The sequence below is a fragment of the Eubalaena glacialis genome, chromosome 16 (assembly GCF_028564815.1).
Source record: "Eubalaena glacialis isolate mEubGla1 chromosome 16, mEubGla1.1.hap2.+ XY, whole genome shotgun sequence".
Taxonomy (NCBI): Eukaryota; Metazoa; Chordata; class Mammalia; order Artiodactyla; family Balaenidae; genus Eubalaena; species Eubalaena glacialis.
The window spans coordinates 5,436,699-5,463,885 of NC_083731.1; the positions used below are offsets into that span (position 1 = coordinate 5,436,699).

Genomic DNA, 27,187 nt, shown 5'->3' on the forward strand with positions numbered 1-27,187 from the left:
GGCGGCCGGTGCAGCCGCGGCTGCCATCTTAGCAATTCCTGGCGTTGCGGCCTTGTCGTTGGAGGCGGCCTTCGTGGCGGCCGTCGGCCTCAGGGGGAGGCAGAAAGTCAGCTCGCTGATAGCTCTCCTTCCCCCGGCCTCGACAAGATTGCCAGCCCGCTTCCGGAAGCGGAGGCGAGGACAGCCGGGCACGTGCGGGGCCCGAAGCCAGCGGTTAGTCCCAGCGTCGCCCGGAAGGATGGGCCGGTCTCGGAGCCGGAGCTCGTCCCGCTCCAAACACACCAAGAGCAGCAAACACAACAAGAAGCGGAGCCGGTCCCGGTCGCGGTCTCGGGACAAGGAGCGCGTGCGAAAGCGCTCCAAGTCCCGGGAAAGTAAACGGAACCGGCGGCGGGAGTCGCGGTCCCGCTCGCGCTCCACAAACACGGCCGTTTCCCGGCGTGAGCGGGACCGGGAGCGCGCCTCGTCCCCGCCCGACCGCATCGACATCTTCGGGCGCACGGTGAGCAAGCGCAGCAGCCTGGACGAGAAGCAGAAGCGAGAGGAGGAGGAGAAGAAAGCAGAGTTCGAGCGGCAACGAAAAATGTGAGCGCCCGCGGGGGGAGGGGCCGGGAGCCGGGGAGGCGGCGGCGGGTGCGGGGTGGCGGGGAGAGGGGAGCTGATTGGGCCCGGGGGGAGTGAAGGAGGTGAGCGGGGTCGCAGGGAGCGGCCCCGAGCGGCTGCAACCCTGGCGTATGGAAAGCCTGGGGCAGGACAGACCCACGAGTTGCCGGGGAAGGGCAGTAGTGGGGATGGAGCTGGAAGGGCTTGGAGCAGAGCAAGCGTTTTGGCGCGAGAAGAGGAGGAGCGTCCCGGAAGTAGGGGGTGGAGTTCCGTGTGGGGTTGGAGGGTGAGGAGCAAGCTGGCCCCGGGAAGGGGACGGAGGACGTTGGCGGGCCCCCTGCCGAAGAGCGTTCTCGCCTTGCACCCTAAACGCGGGACAGGGATTCTCGGAGGTGAATCGCTTCAGGTGGTTGACACGTACACGCACCCAAAACAAGTCCTTTTACTTTAGTGTACTCCTGCTGTTAGAGACGTCGCGGTCGCTTTTCCTGTCTCGGGCCTGCTCGTTTTGTTTTCTGAGGTGTAAAAACAGAATGCGCGCAGCTTAAGTGTGCAGTGAGGTAACTGAATGTTGACGCTTGAGTTCACCTGTGTAGCCAATCGAAGCCTACTCCGTCTTTTCACTCTTTATTAGTTATGGTCTGTAGGTCTCCGTAGCACACTTCGGTGCAAGACTGTAACTCGTTTGCCTTTGTGGAGTATACGTGCTGTTCAGAAGATAGACTCTTCGCTTTTACTTTTGCATTGATCACGTGCAGAAGAGTCACCTCTCAGGTACCTTTTGGTCTAAGAGTAGGTGCAAATGATTCCAAACGAATGAAATTTTGGTTTTAAAGTGTGGAGTTCTGTTTTGGTTCAAGACCCTGGTACTCTGATGCGCTGGGTATTCTTTCCCAAAGCCACGTTGAAAGGTAGATTTGCTAACTCTCCCTGTTGAACCAGCCATCTTCCTCAGTTCTTCAGTGCATATTTAGAAAGTGCTCATAAGGCAGGAGAGTTACTGAATGTAGAATTTTCCTGAGACAGATTTATGAGTACTGAACTGTGTAGGCGTTTTCAGTCTTTCTGCAGTGTAGTTTGTGTTATGTTCCAGCAAAGCTTGTTTCTGAAAGGAAATCATTAAGAGGTAGGGGACTGGAAAACTAACTACTATTAGTGGAGGAAACAGTACCTGGAGAGCTCTTTCACTGCGTTTCTTTAAAACATGCACCACGCTTGCATTTTTCCTTTACTTAGAACTGTCGGTGGGAAGTATGAACACCGAGTACAAATAATTGTGTCACAAGAAACCTTGATTATATAGAATCCAGTTTTTTTGGTCTGGAACAAGATCCTTAACTGTGAAGATATAGCTCTCAAATAACTGTCAACAGATGAACATTTTTAGAAATTACCTAAGATAATTCTGAGGTAGTATTTCCATGAGAAAACAAAGAATACCTCCAAAGAGTAATGATTTGCCATTCATTAGAGAGCTGAGACTTACGGGGAAGAGTGAAAGGAAACTTGGTATACAAGGAATAGATAGAAGCATTTAGCAAGCTACACACGAATAGCAGAGAAGAAATCCAGGGATGAAATGAGAAAATAGAGCAGTTATATTGTCCTAAGTTGACAGAGGAAGCACACTGCCGTTAGCATTTATGAAGGGAGGAGGGGGCAGAGCTAGCAGCCACCTGTACACTGAATTCATGCGTGTTGTGCAGTAGGCACTACTGAATACGGTCTAATGCCTAATAATGCAGAGGAGACGATTGAAAGATCTAGGTTTTGCAGTCATGGGAATGGGCAGAAGTAGTTGTCTATTTACAAATCCTGTTGGTTAGTTCATTCAACTGATACTTATGGAGCATCTTAATAAGTGCCAGACACTATGCTAGGAGCTGTTAATCTGAAGATGATTGACCCCTCCAAGGTCTCGATCTAGCTTGAAGACAGGTAGGTAGATAATAATACAGTGTGGTAAATTCAGTGATAGTGATGTGACTGTAAAAAGGAAGCATCCTGGATGGGTAAACACCTTAGTGCTCCTCAGGAGTGAGTGGCAGGTAAAAATAGGATTCTGTCAGGCTAAGCGTAGGAGGATGCATGTGGACCAAGGGAGGGAGCCCCCTCCACCCCTGCCAGAATAAAGGGAGGGGTGCAGTATGGTCTTAGGTGGAGTAAAGAGGTGAATATTGACCGGAACATGAATTTCTGTAAGTATTCAAGTCATGGAGTGGCTGGAGAGGTAGGTAGAGGCTGGGAATCATGGGAAGGGTCTTGCCATACTAAGGAGCTTGGATTTCATCATAGAAACCAGAAGGGTTTTAAGCAGGCAAATGGCGTGGGATTGTAGGTTTGTTTTTAAACAGAGCATGTACTGCTGTGTAGGATAGAAAGTTACAGTAAGTCCACATAGGAGTAGTGAGGGAGCAGTTGTTGGAATGGAAAAGAGGAGCAGATTTAAGAAGCATTTAGGGCAAATAAAATTGGATGTGAAACGTAAGGGAAATAAAGCATTGTTTTGGTTCTCATGTTTATATTGTGGCTATTGCATCTCAGCCACCAAATGTTTAAGTAACTGCTGTCGGTCAAACACTAGTTAAAACGTCAGAAACCTAGACTTGGCATTTCCAATGTAGGCACTAGATTTTGGATATAGTGAGTTCATCCAAGGTTGATACGGGGGACTGAAGCCTGGGGGAAATCTTGAGAGTGGATAGAATGGCCCAGGCAGAGAGTGGAGGGAGAAGAGCAGTTGGTTCATGGGACTGAAGGAACCTTAGGGAATGTCTGGATGTACAGCTGGACAAAGGGAGACAAGCGCGTGGTGGGGCAGAGAGCAGAGAAGGTACCACAGGAACACGCACTGTCAAGTGTACCTTCTAGAGGTCCAGTGTGAGGTGAAGAGAGACAGCAAAGTTACAATCTCTTGGGCTTAACCAATTAGAAAGTCTCCTTAAGGTTGGAAACCAGGTTGTTTTGCCATTTACAAGTCTGAGGCCTTGAATAAACTACCTACCTGTGAGCTTGATTTCTTATCTGTAAAATGGAGATACCTGTTTTGCTTATTGTGAAGATTAAAAGTACTTAGGTGATACTTGACATGTATGTAATGAGAGTCAGTAAATAATGTTGTTTAATTTTTTTACATGTAGGCAGATTGAACCTGGTGATTTTAAGAAGTGATCTTACAAGTTAAAATCTTGATGCAATAAAAGGCAGACCTTAAAATTTATAAAAATTTTTTTTCCTCACTTTTGAAAAGTTCATTCCTGTGGTTGAAAATTTAGTTCGAAAGATTTCCTTCTCCTCCTTATGTCCCAGTCATTCAGTGTTGCGCTCTCGTTCCTCCTCGGCACCCTTACCATTTTTCATATGTATTATTTTGAGACTCTTTATGCTTGTTGTAATAACTGTTGGAAAAAATGAGTGGCTGAAAATGACTTGCAGAACATCAGGATAATATTAATGGCATAATAACTTACTGTAGCCTGTGGTATCTAGGGTCGCGTATACTTGGTGTTCAACTGCATGGCAGATCGAGAGCCTTCTAAATCAGTGTCTAAAGTGAACTGGGATCTATGTGAGTGATTCTTAGAAGAATGCTCATTGTGAGAGCAAATTCATTATATTGGAACTACGTACCTCAGGGAGGGTAGGGCTTTGAGATAAAACATTAGGGCATAAGATCAAGCTGATGTTGGTAAGAATTTTATCAATTTTTTAGGTAATTATTTTGGTAGCTAAATTTTTGTGCATACCTTTTGCCTTTAACGTTTGTCGTGGAGAAACAGTGCAGGGTAGTAGCATGCTTAAGGTCGTTATCTTTAGAGTTGCCTAGGTTGAGGGTCACCTCTCAGTCACCTGTTTAGCCTCAGGAGCCATCAGAGCTGTACATGATGCTGTAGAGTATAAAGCTTTTGGCAGAGTAGTTGGTGTCTATTCAGTACTGAGTCAATACTGTTTGCTAGTATTATGAAGCAGTTCCTAGAAGGACACTCCTAGGGTTGAGTTTGTACATTTCAAAGACTTAAAAATACTATTAACCGATGCTCTGTACAAAGTCACACTTGCATTTAACGATGGACCCTTGCCGTTTAATAGTTGCCATTTTAAAGTTGATTGTGATTAGTGTTCTGAGAGCATGGAGAAAATGAGGACCTACTCTTATCTATTGAAAAACTTCAAGATTATCATTCAACCCTTTCATCAGTGTCAGAGATTGTTTGTTTTGTTTTTGGTTGCGTTGGGTCTTCGCTGCTGCACGTGGGCTTTCTCTAGTTGCTGCGAGCAGGGGCCACTCTTCCTTGTGGCACGCAGGCTTCTCATTGCGGTGGCCTCTCCCGTTGCGGAGCACAGGCTCCAGGCACGCGGGCTTCAGTAGTTGTGGCACGTGGGCTCAGTAGTTGTGGCGCACGGGCGGAGTTGCTCCGCGGCATGTGGGATCTTCCCGGACCAGGGCTCAAACCCGTGTCCCCTGCATTGGCAGGCGGACTCCCAACCGCTGCACCATCAGGGAAGCCCTCACAGATTCTTAGCAAGGGGATGGATTCAGCAGAGGAGCCTGAGGAAAAGATTAGAGAGAGAAAAGAATATCAAGAGAGTGACAACTCCTATGACAACAGTTTTAAGGAATGGCTAGGTAGTCATTTTAGATGACGGATCTCTCCTAAGATACTAGTGGCAAAAATGGGTTGTTGGTTTTTTTTTCTTTTCTGAGAAAGTTTCAGGGCCTCTTAAGAAAGTTAGCCCAGTAGCTGCCTTGTCATTGATTATGGTAATAAGTTTGTCATCAATAAGAATGCCCTTTTTTTAATTTTAAGAGCCACCTATCCCTCCCACCCTCCTTCGGCTAACTGGTAGAGAAAAGCTATGTTGTACTAAGTTTCATTCATTTCTATACATTATATGTTTGTGCTTTTGTGGGAAAAGACAGACCAAAGAAGAAAGACACAGGGATACAGAGATTGCTGAAACAGGCGGAGAATTTTTACTTATCATGTATGTTAATACTTATATTTAGCTGTAGAACAGAGTCACAGAAGTATAGGCTCTATTAGTAGGTATTAGCGGGGTTCAGGTTTCTAGCACAGCATCTAGTGCATAGTAGGTGGTTCAATAAAGACTTGTCATATCTCTCAAGCGCTTAATTCTGTTGTTCGTGTGCCCTTGGTTTTCTGGATCCAGGTGTGTGGGGGGAAGGGGATTAAAGCAATATCCGGCTCTTAACTTTTTCAGCACTGGATCTAAAAACTGATTTAAATTTTTTTCTGAGTGCTGAAGTAGCAGTTTTAACCTTACCGAAAATAACAGCGACAACAAAAATTACATCCTTGATCGTGCTTGTAGGGGAACAGCTCTGCTGTGGTGCCCTGGCCTTGCCTGTCTCCTTGTGTAGGGTGCAGCAGCAAGGCTTAATTACAGTCCTGGGGGTGCCCCGTGGTTCCCTCAGGAACAGAGGGGGATGAGCAGCCTTGTAAGAAACTCCACAAGGCCACTTCTCACCCTCTGGGCTTCAGCTGGGCTTGGGAGTTCCCGCTTGCCCTCCCCTTTAGGCTGGAGAACTGCTGAGCCGTACTTAGAACGGACTCCTTAGCAGCAGCCACCTGTTGCCTGCACTGCTTATCACCCTGTACGGCCTGTCACACGGCCTCTCTGGTTTGGTGTCCGCCAGTGGGAGCAGAGACACAGGGAGCTGACAGCATGCTGACCTGGCTTCTGCTGTAAGTAAGAAACCGGATTGATGCGAGCTCGTTTTCTCCTTGCTGACCAGATCTGTGGAGGTGTGGTCCCACTGGCCGTTGTGCCGTATTGCTGTCCTTTAGGGACTGTTTGCCTGACAGAAGCCCTGAGCATGTATCAAGTCTCTTCCACCTTTGCCAAATTCCTGAGTTAATTAGGCAGCTTTTCTACTGATACACTAACCCAAAGCCTTATCCCATTCTTTTCCCTCATCTTTTACTTTGTATGGAAAGTTTTAACTGGAACTTGGTTTACAGTGTTCTGCTTTAAGAGTTGTACCATTTTTGAAATTTTAAAATGAGGTTTCTTTGTAGACATCGCTACATTTACTAATTTTATAAGAACCAACTAACAGAAGAAAGCGTGGGGGGGGGGTGTGTGTACGCTTCTGAAACTTCGTGTCATGAAAGCTTTCCAATTCAGCAAAATAGGGTATTAATCCTCATACAGCTGTCATCCAGGTTCAGCAGTTGTTAGCTTGCTTGTTTCATTTCGTATTTCTGTCTTTCTCTTTGGATGAAGTAGAGAAACAATATTTTTATATTTGGAATGTAGTTTAATTTCCATTGAAATCGCTGCCTGATTTCTTTTAGGTATTCCTGGCCATTCATTTCTAGCGTTGGGGTGGATATCTCTTCTCTTTTACTAAGCTGCTATAGGTAAAGGCTTATTGAAACTACCCTAATACTATATTTTATTCAAAGTTAAAAAAGGAAAAGGAGTATAGATAGAGAGTACATGTTAGGCTTTCGTGGGGTTTTTTTCCCCCAGTGAAAATCACCAATAATTTAGTGTTGGGGAGGAGATATTTAAGAAACAAGCAACAGAGTCTTCAGAATGATTATTGCAGATATTTAGAACCTAACAGAAATTATGACTTCTCAAGTAGTTACTATCTCCCTGACAGAAATATGTAGAGATTATAAATGCAGAAACAGATATGAATCAGAATACTAGAGGGACTTCCCTGGTGGCGCAGTGGTTGAGAATCTGCCTGCCAATGCAGGGGACACGGGTTCGAGCCCTGGTCTGGGAAGATCCCACATGCCGCAGAGCAACTGGGTCCGTGAGCCACAACTACTGAGCCTGCGCGTCTGGAGCCTGTGCTCTGCAACAAGAGAGGCCGCAATAGTGAGAGGCCCGCGCACCGCAATGAAGAGTGGCCCCCGCTCGCCGCAACTAGAGAAAGCCCTCGCACAGAAACGAAGACCCAACACAGCCAAAAAATAAATAAATAAATTAATTAATTAAAAAAAAAAAAGAATATTAGATACACTGGTGTCAGTATGGTAACACTGTGAATAAATAACAGGAGTTGAGAATGAAAGCACTTCAGTGGGAATTGAATCACCCCCCAAAGGAGAGTTGAGTTGAAGTGGACTGGGTGTTTAAAGGTCACTTAGAAACTGTGAAGTCTTTACTAAACAGATAAATTGAATGATTCTCATACATATTTATGAGTCATCAAAAGATAGAAGGGTTACAGATTCTGTTTAATTTCGTGGATTGTGAGACATATGCAGCATTAATAGATTGACCTCTTAGGATTTAGGTATATTTTCAGAGTCTCTGCATTCATTCCAGCACAAATTATTGTCTCAAATAATGCCATTCAAGAGAAACACAGTGTGAGACACATTAAAAAGGAACTAGTGAAATTGATTTTAATATATTCCCAATCTGTCTCAAAATACTGTCATTTTAACATGTAATCAAATAAAAATACTTGAGATCTTTTATATCTTTTCTTCTTACTAATCTTCAATTCAAACTAGACACATGTGGCTAGTGGCTATCATATTGGAGATCACTGGTATAAAATGTGCAAGGTTTCCACTATAGTGCCTTGATAAATGTCAATACCTTCAGCACAGAATTTCATTTTGAGTGAAAAAGTTCATTTATAATACCTAAATGGGATTAAAATAATTAAACAATATCATACTTCATTGAACTTTTTAGAAGTGATACTAATATATTTCATCCACTTTGCCATATCTAGAAGAGCTTTGAATTGAAAGTCAGTTAACGAAAGAAAAGGTGCAGTAAAGGGTAAAAGTTTAGAACCTGAATAAGTTTGTCTGTATTTTTGCTAAAAACTACAGTGTGTTGCTTTAGCAGTCTTAATCTCTTTGAGTCTGTCTTTATTCTGATCTTGCTTGGGGTGGGGGAGGGGAGAATGAATTTAGCTGGTCTGAACTGCTTGCTACATCATAGTTTCTCCTGACTTCTCTGTAGCTCAACCCTTAGACTGAATGGATTGACAGATGAGCAAATCATAAATTTAATAGCTTGTCCTTTCCTTATGAAGCTGGTAACGAAAGTAGATTTCCTGTTTCAGATTCACTCTACAGTTCCTAAAACTACTGCATTAATAAGCTCTTTGTATATACTAGTCTTTTTGTATTTACTTTAGAAAGTGACAAAAGAAAAAAACCATGATTTTATATTTATTTGAATTTCTGTATCACTTAATCTTTTGGTATCTATCATTTCCTTGAATGTTACATGAAAATGAGTTGTAAAATCTTAGAAATATGTAAGCAGACTCAGTGTTTTACAGACTCACAGCTAGTTTTATTTCAATTCTTAGGTTTATTTCTTACATTATCTAAGTCCTTTCCCCACTTTGTTTGCTAGTCGGCAGCAGGAAATAGAAGAAAAACTCATCGAGGAAGAAACGGCACGAAGAGTGGAAGAATTGGTGGCAAAAAGGGTGGAGGAAGAATTGGAGAAAAGGAAGGACGAGATTGAGCGAGAAGTGCTCCGAAGGGTCGAGGAGGCCAAGCGCATCATGGAAAAGCAGTTGCTCGAAGAACTCGAGCGACAGAGACAAGCTGAGCTTGCAGCGCAAAAAGCCAGAGAGGTAACGCTCGGTCGTTTGGAAAGTAGAGACAGTCCATGGCAAAACTTTCAGTGTCGGGTGTGCCTCCTGCGCAGTTCAGAAAGAGATGGAATGCAGACCAATTCCTTTCTCATCTAAACTTAACATTGCTGCGAAAGTTAATTTTTTAGCCTATTCAGATGTGCTGACTGATATTTAAAAGCTATTTTCATAAAACTATCCAAGGATACTTTTTGATTTAATGGAGCTGGCTTACATATTTGAGAAGTGTTTGAAACTTTTGCCATGGCTGCAGGACTTACATTCTTTTTTTGGGAGGGTGGGGGGAGACAGGGAGTGGTAAAGGGAAAAGGTTAAAAATCCACCTGTGGTTACGTGTTCTTCTTTTCTGTTTATCTCTCTTATTGCCTAGACTGTGAGAGGCTTTTTGCCTTCATTCAGATTAAAAAGAGCAGGGCCTAACATTGAGTGATAGCACCTGCTTTTGATAAGTAGGTTTTCTTGCTCTTCTTTTATCCCTCACCCCCCTACCCCAAATCCTGCCTCAACACAACGGACTAATTCTAGCATTCTGATCATAAGGCCCTCCATTTTCCTAATGTGTTTCAAAGATCTTTTTAGGAAAAATGTCCAGATTATTCGTCCACTTTTTTAGTATCTACTAACAACTCCTTTTTTTCTCTAGAGAGTTATGAAGGAACAGGTTGTCCTTGTCTGGAGTCAAGCTAAACACATGATTTGTTTTATCAGCAGCTGGAGCAGAAGTTGAAAATGTCTTTCTGTGAGACAGTAATTTGCTACTGAAGCTTTATGGCTTATTTGCACTGATTACTCCAGGATCCTAAAACTTACTGAAAGTCACTGGAACACTCAAGGCAAATTACTTTACAGCACTGAGTGTCCCTCAACATAGTTTGCATAGTGACTGTGAATTCCATTGGTGTGTGCCATAGGAAATCCCGTGGTTATATTTTCTTGAAGTTCAATGTTTGACTCAAAATATGTGACTCATTGTCATTTTTAATCTTGGCATTATTATGGACAAGTTGACATCTTATTAAATCTCTTGTTTCCCAGTAAGCTTAGCTTTTCAAATGCATTTTCCCTTGTGCTGTCTTTAACTAGATACACATGTCTATATTTGGTGGATATCACAAACTCTGTGCCATTGAGTATATGAAATTTTTGTTAGTGCCTTTAATAATGATACTTTTGGAGTAATGGTGCTGTCTTGTAGCGAGTTATTAATCATAGGAAGATTTTTTTCTCTTCATTTGCTTTTTGTTTCATATTAACAATTTTTTTTTTACACGGACACAACCCTCTGACAGTCTTTCCAAATATTAAAATCATTTGAATATGTATGCTGTGATCTGAACACTGCCCAAACCATCAAGCAATCTTCATATAGTTTGCATTATAAAATCTCATTAAATTCTCCAAGAAAAAATAAATTACAGAATTTTATTTCGTGACCATGCACCCCCTGGATTCCTGAATTTCAGTTCAGATTGTAGATGACAAGCTGCCTTTAGAAATTGTCAACATCTGAATGTTAAGTCCATTCTCCCCATGGAAGAAGCCCTTAGTTCCATGAAGTATGGATTACCATTTGTATTTTTCACTAACAGTAAATGTATTTTTCTTATTAATTGTTTGCCTTAGGAATGATGAATTACATTTTTTGTTCCTTCTTACCATAAACATCTGCATTCCTCAGCTCAGCCTTCCTTGTATGTTGTTTCTTTATAAATGGTTGAGCTGCTGATGCAGGTATTGCCAAGCTAACAGTACAAATCATTTTAAAGAGGAAGCTGGCGCGTATGGCAGCCGAGGAGCACACTCTGCAGGACACTGGACAAGACAGTAAATATTCAACTTTTAATGCTGATTAAAGGAGTATAGGTAAAGAATACGTAGGTATACATAATTGGTGAGACAAATATTCACTTTATTTATATTTTATATATTATTTTTTTAATTTGGTAAATACTATCCAGTTTTGTAGTTGTCCTTGTTGATTTGTGTGATGTTAAAGTATTAGTAATAATTGCCAGGAAACTGTCATTAGGGAGGGTTTAGTTGGTTGCTGTTTGGACTGGGAGGGATGATTTAAATTTAGTACTAGAAACAAATTTTAGTGGCTGCGCAGTTTATCATTTGTCAGACAGAAGGTAGCTATAAAGCTACCCTGTTTAGTCAGATCAAAAAAGTTCAGAGGAAGATTAGTAAATATTTTATCAATAAAAAAAAATTTATTTTTCTAACATCTTAACATGTCCTCCCCTTTAGGAGGAAGAACGTGCAAAACGTGAGGAGCTAGAGCGGATACTAGAAGAGAATAACCGAAAAATTGCAGAGGCACAAGCCAAACTGGTATGTATAAAGCATTCATGAAAAATATTTTAGAGTTCTCGGGACTATTTTAAGGGATTTGAGGGAAGAGTAGGAATAGTTGACTAGATTTTAGCTACTATCTTCTAGAGGAATCTGTTTGGGGCAAGCCAGAAATTCTGACTAATCTGGAGAAAATTCCAAAATTCACAGTGGTTTAAAACAGGTTTCCTAGGGGAAATTGTACTATCCCCATCCCTAATTTCTTCTGCACCTAAAAAAACAAAAACGTGAAGGTTCTTAATTAAGCCTACTACTATGCAGCGTTTCACTTGGCATTAGTTGCTTTGTTACCAATTAGTAGACAGAATAAGTAGAGAGTATGTATTTGATAGTAAGTATACCAGATTAATAAATTTTTTTCATATTTCATGTTCATAATCTAACAAGGAACACAGAGACTTAAATAATTACAATATGAGATACAGGTGTAAAAGGAGATACAATTTTTACATTTTAATAAAGAAGTCAGTATAAGAATATTGAAGTAAATTTTTTAAATAGAAAAATGAATACATATCACTTCTATTTTTCTTTCCCATTCTGTATTTTAGTACTTCTGTTTGTTTGTTTGTAGCATATACTAACATTTAAAATAGAATTTAAAAATAGAAAATATTTTTGGTGTAGTAGGGTTTTCCCAATTAAGAGTATGAATATATTTTGCAGCATTCTCAGTATGATGAAAAAGAAAGCTAGAATTAAAGGACTATGGATATAAATAAAAAATGAAGGCTAGTCAGACATTATAAGGGAAAATTTTCTTTTCCTTATGAAGATGGCATATAGGATTCTACTTCAAAGTAAGAATATAAATCAGAGATAGAGGGAAATTTACTTAGGATGAATGAGGATTAGTGGTATTTACTGCCCAGCAATGAAGACATGACCCTAGAGGGACTCTTGGTTATAGACAAGTTTTGTCTAGTTAGAAACGTGTTGAGAATAATGCAGCCATAGGAAGACATTTGCTGCTAAGTCATACTCTTGACGGGGGGAGGAAAGCAAGATGTAAGCTCCAGTTAAGTGCTTCAGAAAAAACAAATTCTGTGACTGTGTTTATAAAGGCACAGAAAAAGATCTGGGAGGATCTAAGTAATTAACAGTGGATCCCACTGGGGGGTTGGTGAAGGAGGACTGTAAATAATTGTTTTATAGTGAATAAGAATGTGAAAGTTAAAACCACCAGCAGTTGGTTCTAGAGTATGATCTTTTAAAAGATAATCTGCCCCAGATAAGAGCCAAACTAGAAATACCCTAAACAACTTACTGAGCATGACGCAAGGGATTCTTAGTATCACTGTCCTGGTTACCGTGAAAGCCACAAGGAAAGGGGAAGACCTGCTCGTGCTTTACCAATGAAAAGACCTTAAAATCTGCTTAGGTGGAAGAAGCACCATGAATATGAGGTGGGTGAGAAGTCATAATGAGATGTATCAATACATGCTGATTAATACATACGTGATAATGCTTTTTTTTTTTAAGTGATTCCACATAAGGAGAAAATCTCAGTGCAAGTGCGAGAGAAAGTAAGATGGGAAGTGTGCATCTTAATTTTAGTTTTGAAGGTTGAGCTTTGAAAGGTAGATATAGTCTTGTTTGTAAGGCCATGGATATTTGCAGGAGAGATGAACAGTATAGTTGCTGCTAGAAACATTGAAGCAAAATTACCCAGTACGTGGGATAGAATTCCTCTTAGAACGTGGTGTAAGAGACTGTATAGAGGGAGTTCAGTTTGCGGATGTCCTGAAATGCCAGATTGTGACTTCTAGAGCAAAGGTTCTAAACTTGGTGTACCCTGCCAAAGTCTTGATCCCTTCTGACCCCGGGGTAGCTGTCTGAGTGCCTAGGGACAGCTTGGCCTCCTTATGTTCCTCCAGTAGCCTTCTTTGTGTACCCAAACGAACCATAAAAATAGGAGAAGATTAGCAAAGCATATTCAAAAGCAGTGCTTTTCAAGTGGTGGTAAAGTTGCCCAGATTTTGTTTTTGTCTTTTAATCCCAGTTTGTCTCAGACCTCTACTCTTGCAAAATACAGTTAAGATGAATTATTAGAAAAATGAGGTCAGATTGCTATAGAAGTTTCTAAAATGCTTATTCTTGGCTTCTGCATATCTTATTGTCCATCAGTTACAGTTTGCACTGTCATTGGTCCATGGGCCATACTTAGAGTAGCACTGCTCTAGAACCCTTGAATTTGACTTTGTATTAATAGACTGTGCAGTGACGCTGCTCTGACTGCATGTTATCAATAAAACTTCAGTGAAAAGGTATCTTAGGGAAAAAGAAGCTTGAATTTGAGGAAAATTGGTAAAAATCTGGACATAACTAATTTGCTTCTTGTATTCAGTAATGTTGGAAGCATAAAAAATTATTGTTCCTGTTGGAGAGAATTAATTTTTATTTGGTTCTGTTGGTGGCCATGTCCTTGCAGGGAAAGTAGAGTACCCTTTGTGTAGGAAGAGACAAGAAAATGTTACTGTATAAACATGCAAGGCACACTATTGCAGTTTCTCTCATTTTTATCGTCCTTTCCCCTTCCTCTCAATTTTGAGCACAGTTCTTTAATCTTTATACACGTTTCCTAGTATTTACACTAGGAAATACTACATAGAATATATTGAAAGTCTTGTTAAAATAATAGACATATGAATAAAAAACAATTTGGAGATAAAAGTAGCCAAGATGTTAAGTTCTCTTAAAGGCTTTAGTGTATTAATTGTGGAGACAAGGACAACTCCAAGAAAAGTCAGCTAATGATATGGAACTATTTGGTAAGTGGTATGAGTTACATGAGGTAACTGACATAATTGCCCTGGGAACCTTCCTGGAAGAGATACCCTTGCTCTGGACCTTGATGGACAGTTAGAAATTGAATTTAGGGTGAGGACAAGAGGGTGAGGAAATGAAGAAGGGCAGAGACCTTTAGGGAAGTAGAATTAGAAAACAAGCAAGAATGTGTGGGATCTCTTGGGATAAGCAGTAGTAGTTGTAGTAAACCCACTTTATGTGTAGTCAGAAGTTCAGGTTTTGAAAGCAGATTAGACAGGTTGGAAAAGAATGTACCCTGGGGGAGATTTCTTGTCTATAACCATGAAAGAATAACACAATGATCTCTTGTAAATCAATAAAGGAGACCAACTTCCTGAAAGGGGGGGAAAAAAAAAAAACTACTTCGAGATGTAAAAGAGGTAATTTCACACAAGTAAAATGAAAAGTAGCTGTCATAAATTCCTGAAAATAAATCCCAACCTTAATGGGAAAGCAAAGAAATGCCCCCTCTCTTTTCCTTTTTCTCTAATACTACATACCAAATTTGAAAAGACTTTTTTTTTCCCCTGTTAATACCAAGTGTTGGCAAGAATATGATATAAAGAGACCCTTTATATAGTGCACTGTCCTGGAAGTTTAAATGGATGTGACCATTTTAGAAAATAACAATAAATCAGTATATACCAGGAACCTTAAATTTTAATTCTGCTCTTAAGAACTTACCTAATGGAAACTGAATCCAATACAAATCAATTCACACACAAAAATGTTTTCCCCTTATTTGAATAGTGAAAATTGCCCAGGTTTTTAGATAAATTATAACACATACATACAGTGGATTTTTCTGTAGTCAAAAAGCATCTGATAATACAGGGGAAGTAGCTAAATACAAAACTTACATATACATTATGATTTTCCTAATTTGAAATGTATATTTGTACATTTAATAGAAAAATATGCCAAAGTACTGAGAATAGTTATCTAATTGGTAAGCCTATAAGTAATTTTATACTTTTCTCCAGTTTCTACTTTTTTTTTTTTTTTTACAAGTAATGTGTGTCACCGTTATGATCAGGTAAGAATAACTAGTAAAGAAAGTAAACTTAAGCCACACTTAGACTCACTTTTAAGTAAGCCCTCATGACAGAACTTCAAAGATTGCTCCCAGTAATGTCTGTAATAAGGAACAGATGAGCTAAGCCATACGGACTCTCATATATGATACATGTTAAGTGGTCTAGACCAAGAGTAGTTTTTGCTCATTTTAGTTCCAAGTTGTTTATCAAGATACTTGATTTTGGGCTTCCCTGGTGGCGCAGTGGTTGGGAGTCTGCCTGCCAATGCAGGGGACACGGGTTCGAGCCCTGGTCTGGGAAGATCCCATATGCCGCGGAGCGACTGGGCCCATGAGCCACAATTACTGAGCCTGCGCGTCTGGAGCCTGTGCTCTGCAACGACAGAGGCCGCGATGGTGAGAGGCCCGCGCACCGCGATGAAGAGTGGCCCCCACTCGCCGCAACTGGAGAAAGCCCTCACACAGAAACGAAGACCCAACACAGCCCAAAAAAATATATAAATAATATACTGATGTAGTGTTATTAAAAAAAAAAAAAAGATACTTGATTTTATCTGTCCATAAGGAGGCAAGAAAATATTAACGAATATACGTATTTGATTTATAAAATCAAACAAAAATTAATCCAAATGTGGATTGGCTTGACTTGGCTTTTTGGCAGATTGGTTCCTAGTTCTTGGGTTAGTATTGGCATTGCACAGCTATCATCAAACATTTGAAAGGCTGTTGTTAGTACGATGGAGAATTTTAATTTTCTTTAAAATGTTAAAAGTAGTACTTAAAATTTTTCAAAGTCCTCTTCTTCACACAGTTTTTAGCGATGCGTCTGGGAAAAGCCCAGATACTATTCTGAAATGTATATGAATCTTATTCAGAACGGGAAACAGACTAAATGAAGGTGGTAGGTGTTGCCATGGAATGAAATGTTCTAGGAGGTTATGTCAGTAGGAAAAACGACCCCTCAAACTGTCCCCTGAAATTCTGGGTCTATAGTATATTTCCTCTCTTTAACATTGAAATAACTTTCCCCTTTTCCCTTGCCAGTTAGGGAGATTTAATGTGCTCATTGTGCTATGTAACACGTGGTATCTCACCAGTTTGAGAGATGAAAAGATAGTACCATGTTTACAAGTTGACTATATATGAAATGTATTCCACATACTTAAGTTTCAAGTAAACCAGAGTTCACTTTGCAATTAAGAGATAGCTCTGAAAAGAGTTCTTAGGGAGATGTAAGAAAGAATTTTTTAATGTTTGTGTAATAGACAGAAAAATGTCTCCTGCCCCCCAAAAAAGACATCCATGTTCTGATCCCTAGAACCTGCGAGTGTTACCTTATATGACAGTTAAAGAGTCTACACAGATGTGAATAAGTTAAGGATCTTGAGGTGGGGAGTTTATCCTGGATTATTACTGTGCCCTAAGTGCCTTTACATGTATCCTTATAAGAGGGAGATGGAAGGAGATTCTACCACAAAACACACACAGGAGAAGCCAAAGACAGAACAGAGAGAGATTTGAAGGTACTGGCCTTGAAGACTGGAGTGATGTGGTCAGAAGACGAGGAATCCTCTGAGCAGCCACCAGGAGTCGGAAGAAGCAAGGAACAGACTCCCTTAGATCCTGGAGAGGGAGCACAACCCCTGCTGACACCTTGCTTTAGGTCCAGTACTCCTGATTGTGGACTTCCGGCCCGCAGAGTAATCTTGTGCTGTTTTGAGCCTACCTAGTTTGTGCTAACTTGTTACCTAAAAATGTGGAAGTTTTTTTGGTATTGGACAGTGGGTAGAGGCTGGAAGAATTTTGAGGTACATGATAGAAAATGCCTAGACTGTTAGTAGGAATATGGACTTTAAAGGCACTTCTGGGGACTTCCCTGGTGGTCCAGTGGTTGAGAATCCACCTTGCAATGCAGGGGACGCGGGTTTGATCCCTGGTCGGGTAACTAACTAAGATCCCACATGTCGCAGGGCAGCTAAGCCCACTCGCAGCAACTAGAGAGCCCGCGTGCCACAACTACAGAGCCCACGCGCTCTGGAGCCCATGCGCCACAACTAGAGAGGAGCCCGTGTGCTGCAACTGAGACCCAACACAGCCAAAAATAAAGAAAGAAATCCCTTTTTTAAAAAGGTACTTCTGGTTAGGGTTAGGAAGAAAATGAAAGCATGTTATGCAAACTGGAGGGAAGGAATTCCTTGTTATATAGTGGAAGAAAACCCAACTGAGCTGTGTCCTACAGTTGTGTGAAAGGCAGAACTTATCTAAGCAATGAAGTTCATATATAGCTGAAGATATTTCTGAGTAAAGTGCAGTCTGGTTTCTTCTCAATATTCATGTAAAATGCAAGAGGAGGGTAATTGAGGAAAGAACCAAGAAGTAAAATAAATGAGAACTTGATGTTTGGAGAAATTTTTAGCCTATTTAGATTGCAAAAGATGGTAAAATTAGATTCACTATTAGAAAAACTTGTTCTGGAAAGAAGGCTAAGGGTATGATTGGACATCCTTTTGCTAATGCTGAAGAGTTTATGCCTGTGACCCATAGGTTACCTCAGCCATTTTAGCAAAAGCCAGGATTAGATGAGATTATCCAGAAAAGACCTGTGGAAGAGCCAGGTCTAGTGGCCTGTTGTCCAGTGGTCTAGTGATATACATGGGAGACCTACAGTGTTTTTGAGGATGTTATATCAGCAGAAACACTGCCAACATGGACTGAAAGGGAGAGAAGGCCTAATGATGAAAGGCTTTCAGACTCCACTAACATAGGAAAAGGTGATATGAAGTCAGAACAGAGATACGAAGGTACTGGCCGAAGGAATGTGGCCCTGGAATATCAACACCTTGATTTTGTTGCAGTGATACTGATTTTGGACTTCTTGCCTTCAGAATAAACTTCTGCTGTTTTAAGCTATCCAGTTTGTGGTAATTTGTTACAGTGGCTACAGGAAACTAACATAGTTGGAAAGAGAATGGGGCATTTATGCTAGAGTGAGTGTATTATGTAAGTTGAAACAGCACAGTACTTAGGATGGCTAGTAATGACATATTTATACATTTTAAGAGATAGGAAAATATGGTATGGCATCAAATGTAAATGTCAATTAAATATTTTAATTTGGAAGAGTGGGCAAATTAGGTAAGGATTTTAAATCATTGAGGGGCTTGTTCCCAGTTGATAAGGTAGAAAGCTGATTTAATGATGTTAATGTATTCTTGGCAACAATCTTTTAAAAACTTTTTGGACATTAATGTATTGACATTGTGTGGGGTGGTGTGAAGGATGGAGACTAGAAACAAGAAAGCCACTGAGGTCAGTGAAAAAGATGGGCGCTTGATTAGGTGGGAGTAGAAACAGTAAAGAGAGAATAGTTGAACTTGGTGAGAGATAAGGGTGTACAGAGGGAGGGAGAAGAGGGAAAAGGAAGGAAGGTAAAAGTCTATTGTGGGAACCAGGGAAGACCTGATGTAATCGTGCTAAGAGCCAAGGATCACCAGGCATTTAACGAAAACTTTCACAAAAAGGAATGAATACTGAATAAGACAAACAAAAGAACTGAGTAAAAGAACAGAGAATTTAGGCTACAGAAGATTAAAAGAACCACATCTAGAAGAGTACAGTTTTTTTGTGAAATTTATAGGACGTGAATGGTAAAATCCTGAAGGTATCAGATTTCTCTTTTGGCGGTAACACAGAGCCACTCTCTCCAGAGGTCTGGAAGGCAGGGAGTTTTGTACCCAATGTTTCCTTTCAAACCAAGCTCAACTATCAGTCAGTTCCTTCTTGAAGCAATTGTTTGTACTTTAAGTAAAATGGAATTGCAGGAGATGTTATCTAATGTTGAAGTTTCAAAAATACATTTGTTATAAAGGTAACAAAGGGGAATTAAAGTAAATTGAGAAGAAAGGGGGCTAGAAGGAGTGTGGTGGTATGATTTCTCTTTAGATGAGTAGCTAATGATATCCGGTAATGATAGTTAGTGTATATCCTAAGGAGGTAACTATCAGAATAACTAAATTGCCATGGCCCCTGGGGGAAAAGAGGGAATTGCTTTTTTCAGTCCTTCTTTGTTATTTTCTTTTTTTAACCTTGTACATGAATAACATCATGTATTAGGGTCAAAACTAATTACATTAAATTTCCTTTTAATATTTTTTTTACTCATTGTTTATCTAAAAGGGGGCATACATTATGCTTGTTATGGAGGGGAGGGTGCATTAAAGAAACAAAATTGCAGAATGGCAGAGTGAAACAGGAGGTATGTTTTGGGAGGTTAAAATGCAGAAATTCACATTTCGGAGTAGGGGCATGATTCCTAATTGTAAGATTTTTCAGTTCTTCCCATCATCCCAGTAATCACTCCTGATAAATATTTATATCTTTAGATTTTTGGGGGGGTAAAAATTCATACATATTCCACGTAGAGAGAGTAGTAGATTTCAGCATCACCATTTGCTAAAGAAACTGCTGCTAAGGACCTTGATCTAAAATTATAGACAATGTAAGGAGAATGCTTAGAAAAGAGTAATTTTTCAAAAGGCAGTAGGATCTCTGGGTAAAGTGGGAGGGGGAGACAAAAGATACTGGGAAGGGGGTTAAGTAGACCCTTCTACTATAATGGTATGTTTTGCTCTTGTGTATTTCATCTCAACAGTCATTCTTTTTGCGTGGGGTGCAAGGTTGAAAGCCTTTCTGAGACCAAACAGGGTCCTGGGTGTAGTGGCTGGGAAGGACTGCCCCACTGTAATGGCTCTAGTATGGTGGGTGTGTTACCTTTCTCTTTGGCCTCCCTGATGTCCACCACATTAGCCTTGTAGGAGAATTTAGTGTTGTTCACCTGTATGAATACGAATGTGCATACCCTGCCCCCATTTGGAATAATGCTTTCTTTTGCATACATTTGAAACGAGGGGAGAGGAACAGTGTGTATGTGCCAGCAGATGGGATCACCAGGAACAAAGCAGCCTATCAGACAGTTAACTGCAGAGAGAGGTGGGAGGCAATGCTTTAGAAGAATACCTAGCAAGTAAGGTGTAGAGTCATTTCACACTTACAGATGGATAAGACAGTTTTTCATCACTTGAAAGCCACTGTATTAAAATGAGAGACGGGTTTGGCTTTTCTCAACTAGCCTGTTTTTTTTTTTATATATAAAATTTACTTTTATTGTCAAGATTTATCATTTTACCAAGACATTCATTAACTTCCAGTTGAAAAAGTTTTTGTAACTTTCAGTTCAACATAGTTTTCTTGTTTTATTTATTTTTTATTTATTTATATTTGGCTGCGTTGGGTCTTCATTGCTGCGCGCGGGCTTTCTCTAGTTGCGGTGAGCGGGGGCTACTCTTTGTTGTGGTGCGTGGGCTTCTCATTGCTGTGGCTTCTCTTGTTACGGAGCACGGGCCCTAGGCGCGCGGGCTTCGGTAGTTGTGGCTCACGGGCTCTAGAGCGCAGGCTCAGTAGTTGTGGCTCACGGGCCTATTTGCTCCGCAGCATGTGGGATCTTCCCAGACCAGGGCTCAAACCCGTGTCCCCTGCATTGGCAGGCAGATTCTTAACTACTGCACCACCAGGGAAGCCCCAGTTTTCTTACTTTAGAGCTAAAATAATTGTTTTCCTTCTCTGGTCACTGTACTTAGGCCCTCAGATGTTTTTTGTTTGGTTTAAAAGGTAATTTCCAGCATTTATAAAGTATTGCACTTTACAGTGTGTTCTCTCATAAGTATCTTATTTCATCTCGTAATTACGCTGTGATATAATTAGTCTGTGATCATTTCATTGTTATTGTCATTGCTATTAGAGCCACTCTTTATATATATAGTAAGGGTCAAAAAAAATAAGATTTTCCCAGGATTATTGAAGTATTGAAACTTAAAGACCAACTATGCATGTCATAAAATTCTTCTTTGTTTTACAAAAGCATTATGAGTGTTAGTTTTACAAATAGGGAGTCCTCCCCTGATGTATTAGAATTGTTAAAAACTTATTACAGGCTACATTTTAGGATACATGTTTTTTTACATAAAGTAAAGACACTTGTATCTGCATCATTCTTTTTACTTGAAAATGTCATTTTTTGTTATTCTTATTTTCTGCAGTTTTATTGAGATATAATTGACATAACAGCACTGTATAGCATAAAGATTTGACTTACATATGATTACTGTGATAAGTTTAGTGAAAATCCATCATCTTTTTTTTTTTGCCAAGGTGTAATTGAATATGCTTAGTTTAAAGCTGTAATAGAACAAAATACAAATATTTATATATAAAGACAGGAAAGACCTGCTTGATTTCATTTTTAAAAACCATTCCATTGTCAGGTACTTGTAATAGGCACTATGTGCTTAGCACTGGGGATAACACTTAGCTATAACCCCTGGTTAATTACAGCTCTCCCTCTAAACACATAGACACGCTTTTGTCTCCTGTATTTGTAGACTTCAATGAAACTGAACCTTTTTCTTCACTCAAATCTAAAGATAATTTCAGTGCAGTAGAAATAGTATTTTCTGTCTGTGAAGGAAGTTACTTTTTAAATCTTGTTTAATTTTTTGATCAGGTAATATCACATGATTCAAGATTTAACAGCTAGACAGTATTTTCTTTTATATATCTTCCATAGTGTATTTAATAGTCCATATTGATGAATATTTGGGTTTTTCCAGTCTTTTACAAACCATGTTGGAATAAACTTGTTCAATTTTGCATGTATGCAAGTATGTTTATAGTATAAAATCTAGAAAATTAAATTGCTGGATATAAAAGTACTGTGAAATGTAGTTTGGGGTGGATAGTGCCAAAGCAGTTTTCATAAATTTCTCAAATGGGTTGAGGTTGTGATGTTCAAACCCTTTAGTCCCCAAGCTTCTTTCTAATCTGCTTTCCTAGGGGCTGAGTTAGAACCTTATGGAAAAGTGAGTCTGGGGTGTTTATCCTGGAAAGAGTGTCCAAAGCACAAGCGTGCCCCCTAAGAGTCTTTATTATGTCTTGATTCAGTTGCATGTGCCATGCTCTTACCCCAAATGTGGGATGATTTATTAAAACTGGATAAATTTGCATATGAATTTACTAATGGTGATCAGAAGCAGATGATTATTTCTCTTGTAATTATCAGTGAAAGTCTAAACAAGAGAATGGTGATGTGCAGTGGACTTTGACACACAGGTGGGATTGTTGTAGGAAAGAATGGCGTGAGCTGAGCTGGGGGGGGGGCAAGAGAGAAAGGATATGGGAAGTCATAAATAGTATGCTAATCCAGCAAGTTAGGCCATGTCTGTGCACAGTGGAAATCATTGGAAGTCTGAGGGCAGGAGAGCACAGTGCCCAGGAAGGGTGAAGCCAGCGGCACTGTGTAGGGTGGACTGAAGGGCAGAGACTGGAGACAAGAGCATTTTAGGTCTGTGGGGGGTCTGGGGCCCTGAACTGGCACAGTGGCAGAGGGAAGGGACAGAGCTCTAGGGGAGAGAATATAAAGGAAGAGAGGATATAAGGGGAGAATTGACAAATCTGAGAGCTGTTTGGTTGTGTCAAGGGAAGAGGGAGGAGGGGAAATAAGCTATACTAGATGCGTGGCAGTAGGGAGGCTAGAAAGGGCTGGTTCAATTTAGGGTTAGGCTTGAAGAATTTAAATCTTGAACATGTTGAGTTTTGAAGGTATTGAAGAGGTTTCCCAGTTGGATGTTCATCAGCCAGCTGGAAATGTAGCTTAGGAGAAAGGTATGGGAGAGGTACTTCAGCTCTCTGTTGGGTTTCCACCTTATGAGAATACAAAGATACAGAAGTTTGTGAAAATCCACTTGCCCATCTTGCCTGCCCACCTAATTCCCGCTTCTTCAGTTTTGGGTCTTCCTCACCTCTGACCGTACTTGGTAACAGTGGATTTGGCCCACTGTCTTCCACCTTTTAGGGTCATTATCCTTCCCCTTACTTGCTCCCCACCCCACCGGCCTCCATCTTAAAGTAAAACAAACCTCTTTTTGGTGTGACTTATGTATTTAAAAGTTGGGTTGGTTTTTTTTACCTACAAGATAAAATGTAAACGTTTTATTAAGTTGAATACCAGAATTTGTTACCTTTTCCATCTTCTGCCGTAAAGCCTATAATTCAGTCACATTGACTTTTAGTACTACTGAAAAGAAAAACCTATCCATGGAGGACCTTAACCTTTTGAACCTTAGTGTTTCATTTATGGGAGGAGAGAAAATTTTTAAAAGACAAGTTCAAGTGAACAGAAGAATGAGTAAAGGGAAAGGCCACTAAACTTATTGTTAGTTTTTGACCATCTAGAAAACAATTTAAGTAGAATAATGGAGATGGAAGCAATGAATTTTTAAAATTTGCCTTTGGAAATAAGGCATTCGAAGGATGCAGTGCGTATTTTAAGATCAAGGTCAGATAGGGGGGAAAAAGGACAACTCAGTGATAGCTGAGATTTAAAAGTCAAGGGTTAGAGCAGGTTTCCTAAACCTTGGCACTGTTCATCTTCGGAGTTAGATAATTCTTTGTTGTCGGGGAGGGGGACTGTCCTGTGCCTTGTAGGACGTCTGGCGGCCTGTTCTCTGCCCACTGGGTGCCAGGAGCGCCACCCACACACACGCCACACGGCACACACACACGCCACATGCACACACTCGCACACAACACACGCGCACGGCACGCACACGGCACACGCACACACGAGACAGCACACACACCACACGCATGCACACGACACGCACACGTGCACACGCCACGCACACACGGCACACACGGCACACAGACACAAGACACAGCACACAATGCACGCACACACCACATGCACCCGCACACACCACACGCACACGCACGCACATGGCACACGCCACACACGACACACGAGACACGCCACACGCACACGACACGCACACACGAGACAGCACACACACGACACATGCACACGCCACACGCACACACACGAGACACATGACGCACACACGACACGCACACACGGCACACGCGCACACACGGCACACACATGCACACACACGACACGCGCACACAACACACACGCACACTATACACACGACACACACGCCCGTTGTGACAACCAACCACACACTTCCTAATGTCCCCTAGGAGAGGAGTAAAATTACAGCTGGTTGAGAATTAAGGGAGTGGACATGGAATCTTTGGGGAGAAGGAGCAACTTGATGAGGACGGAGCTCGTGAGAATGACCTGAATTTTCTTGGTACAGAGGGGAAATCTTCTGTAGAGAACACAGGAAGGAAGTTGGTTGCTTGAGACTGAAGGAGTTGTGAAGGAGTCAAAGGCATTGCAGGAATTTTATTGGTTATCTATTTGAAATTAGATAGCATTTTATAGTTAGCCAGGTCAAAAAGGCATCATTTTTCTCTCCAGAAAAAAACTTATTATTTCATGGTTGTATATTGACAATATAATGTAGCTCCGTTGAGGATTTTTGTCTATAATTTTTGTATGCCTTTCTAATTATAAATTTAGTTATAGTAATTGGTAATAACATACTCTGAAAAATTCATGCCTTGATTCGTAATTGACAGTTTGTTAATCTGGTGCACCGAGGGTGTAGATAAAATAAAAATAGGTAATAGGACAAAAATGTATACTGAGCTCGACATGATTTGTAGAAACTTCTTTTCATTTTCACAATGTTGAAGTGCTTTCCTACAATTTGTTCATATATTTTTCATAAAAAACAAAATCAGAAAATGTTGGAATAATTAATAAGGAGTTCTTTTCTAATTCCTAGGTATTTTTTCCTGGTACTTTCTGTGTGATCTTAGGCAAGATTTTTTAAACATATACTTTTGTGTGCTCCTGTTGATGAATTTGTCACCCAGTTTCTGGAATATTACTAATAGAAGACATGAAATTCTAATTTTTTACTTTTACCTTTCAGGCTGAAGAACAGTTGCGAATTGTTGAAGAACAAAGAAAGATTCATGAGGAAAGGATGAAACTAGAACAAGAGCGACAGCGTCAACAAAAAGAAGAACAAAAAATTATCCTGGGCAAGGGGAAGTCCAGGCCAAAACTGTCCTTCTCATTAAAAACCCAGGATTAAATTGCAAACTCTGAACTTTTTACAAAGAAAAATGGAAAAACTTTGTATGGTAGCTTCATGTTGAAGTGGTTTTTTTTTTTGTTTGTTTTGTTTTTGTTTTTTTAATTTGGAAAATCTGGAAAGTTAGCTTGTTCTAATAGGGGCTATGCTCTGCAATTCCTTTTTTTTCCCTCCCCCCCTTTAATGTCCATTAAGTCAAATCCTTATCAGATCATTGTTATCTTCCAAAAAGCGATATTTTTTCACCTGTTGGATTCTGTATTAGTGATCTGAAGAAGAGCAGATCACTTTGTAAACTATGGATGGTCTGATAAGGTTTTTACTGACCCACTGACTTCAGAGTTATACTCTGTTTACTACACATCATAATGCTGGTTTTGCTGACTTTTTGTTTTTTTATATATTTATAAAAAAAGAAAAAGTTGGTAATTGCATTGGAAGCGCCCAGGGTGTTACTGGACCTTTGTGGTGTATTGTTAACCAGTGTCCTCGTGATACTGTTACTCTTGATGTTCCTGACACAGGTAAGGAAACAGTTGGTCAGCTCTGATACAAAATATATATACAGTTCAGTATTGTCTCTGTTCAACTTGTTTTTATTTCATTGACGAAATCAAACCAGCATTCCCCATTGTGTAAATAAATGATTTTGCTGAATAAAGTAAAGTCTTAAATTCATATGTTGAAGCAATTTTTTTTAAAGTTCTGTTAAGTCTTAAAAGAGGGTGGTTTACTTTTTGATGGTCAACAATCTAGAAATCCTAGGACTATGCTGTATATTTCTTTTCACTTTTAACATAGGATTTATATGTACATTAAATATACTTGAGAATTAGTATTTAATAGCTATTTTACAGATATCTAATTTATGCTGATACAACAAATTATGACAACAGTATTACCGTTAAGAAAGACTGAGCACCCAGAAAAAGATTTAAATTCTCAATCCTGTGCCTCTATTTTAGGATATAAGTATTATTACCACAAATTATACTTAATAAAGACTAGAAGAATGATTCTAAAAATTTATAGTATTTTAGATTATTTTCAGAGTGGGCCATCAGAAAGAACTTAGCTTTGTACTTTTACAGAAGGCTAAGGTAGTCAAATCATCTTCAGTGTAGGATACCTGCACGTTTTTTGGGGGGACAAACACATTTAAACTTACAAACTTTTGTTTTGTTTTTGCATGTTATATCTTATGGATGACTTTGATACACTAAAATCTGCCTCATTTATCTTTACATATGTTTAAGTGAACTGGTATTAAAACATTTATTCAAGAAAAGGATATGGATATAAAAATGCTACCTGAGATGCATAGACATGTCATCAAAGTAGAGAAACTTTCCAATGTTTTTGAGACAGTTTGATCAGTCTTTTAAACGTGAAATCATAAGTTCATGAGATGACTAAATGGTAGATTATTTTGTTTGTGCATGCTAAGAAAAATGCTGTTGCTTTAGTTTGAGCTCTTCCATAAGTCTAATTGTAAGGAACAATAAAATAGGTTTAAATATCTTTAAAGATAGAATTTTAAATAGGCATGAACTCTAGTGAGAACTGACTTTTAGTAAACATGATACCTATTACTCTAAAACATTCACTTTATTTACCTGAAGAATTTAGGTTAGCTTTAATTATTTCATGATTCTTACACTTTTTTTTTTAATGTAACCTTTTTTTTTTGGTGCAGATCCATTGTACCTA

At 40.0% G+C, this 27,187-nt stretch overlaps 1 protein-coding gene across 1 annotated transcript; it reads left to right on the forward strand.

Annotated features, from left to right (window-relative positions):
- Positions 1-26,155, forward strand: ARGLU1 (arginine and glutamate rich 1). The gene is made up of 4 exons (XM_061171049.1): positions 1-585; positions 8,971-9,196; positions 11,468-11,551; positions 25,313-26,155. Exons 1-4 carry the CDS (start codon positions 239-241, stop codon positions 25,475-25,477), a joined length of 822 nt encoding a protein of 273 aa, XP_061027032.1. The 5' UTR covers positions 1-238; the 3' UTR covers positions 25,478-26,155.
- The last annotated feature ends 1,032 nt before the right edge of the window (positions 26,156-27,187 follow it).

Bases quoted from the DNA above. Each gene is read 5' to 3' on its own strand.
- ARGLU1 (XM_061171049.1), top strand. From the start codon at position 239: ATGGGCCGGTCTCGGAGCCGGAGCTCGTCCCGCTCCAAACACACCAAG. The intron at 9,197-11,467 runs GTAACGCTCGGT...CCTCCCCTTTAG, and splicing joins CAGCGCAAAAAGCCAGAGAG to GAGGAAGAACGTGCAAAACG. The intron at 11,552-25,312 runs GTATGTATAAAG...TTTACCTTTCAG, and splicing joins CAGAGGCACAAGCCAAACTG to GCTGAAGAACAGTTGCGAAT.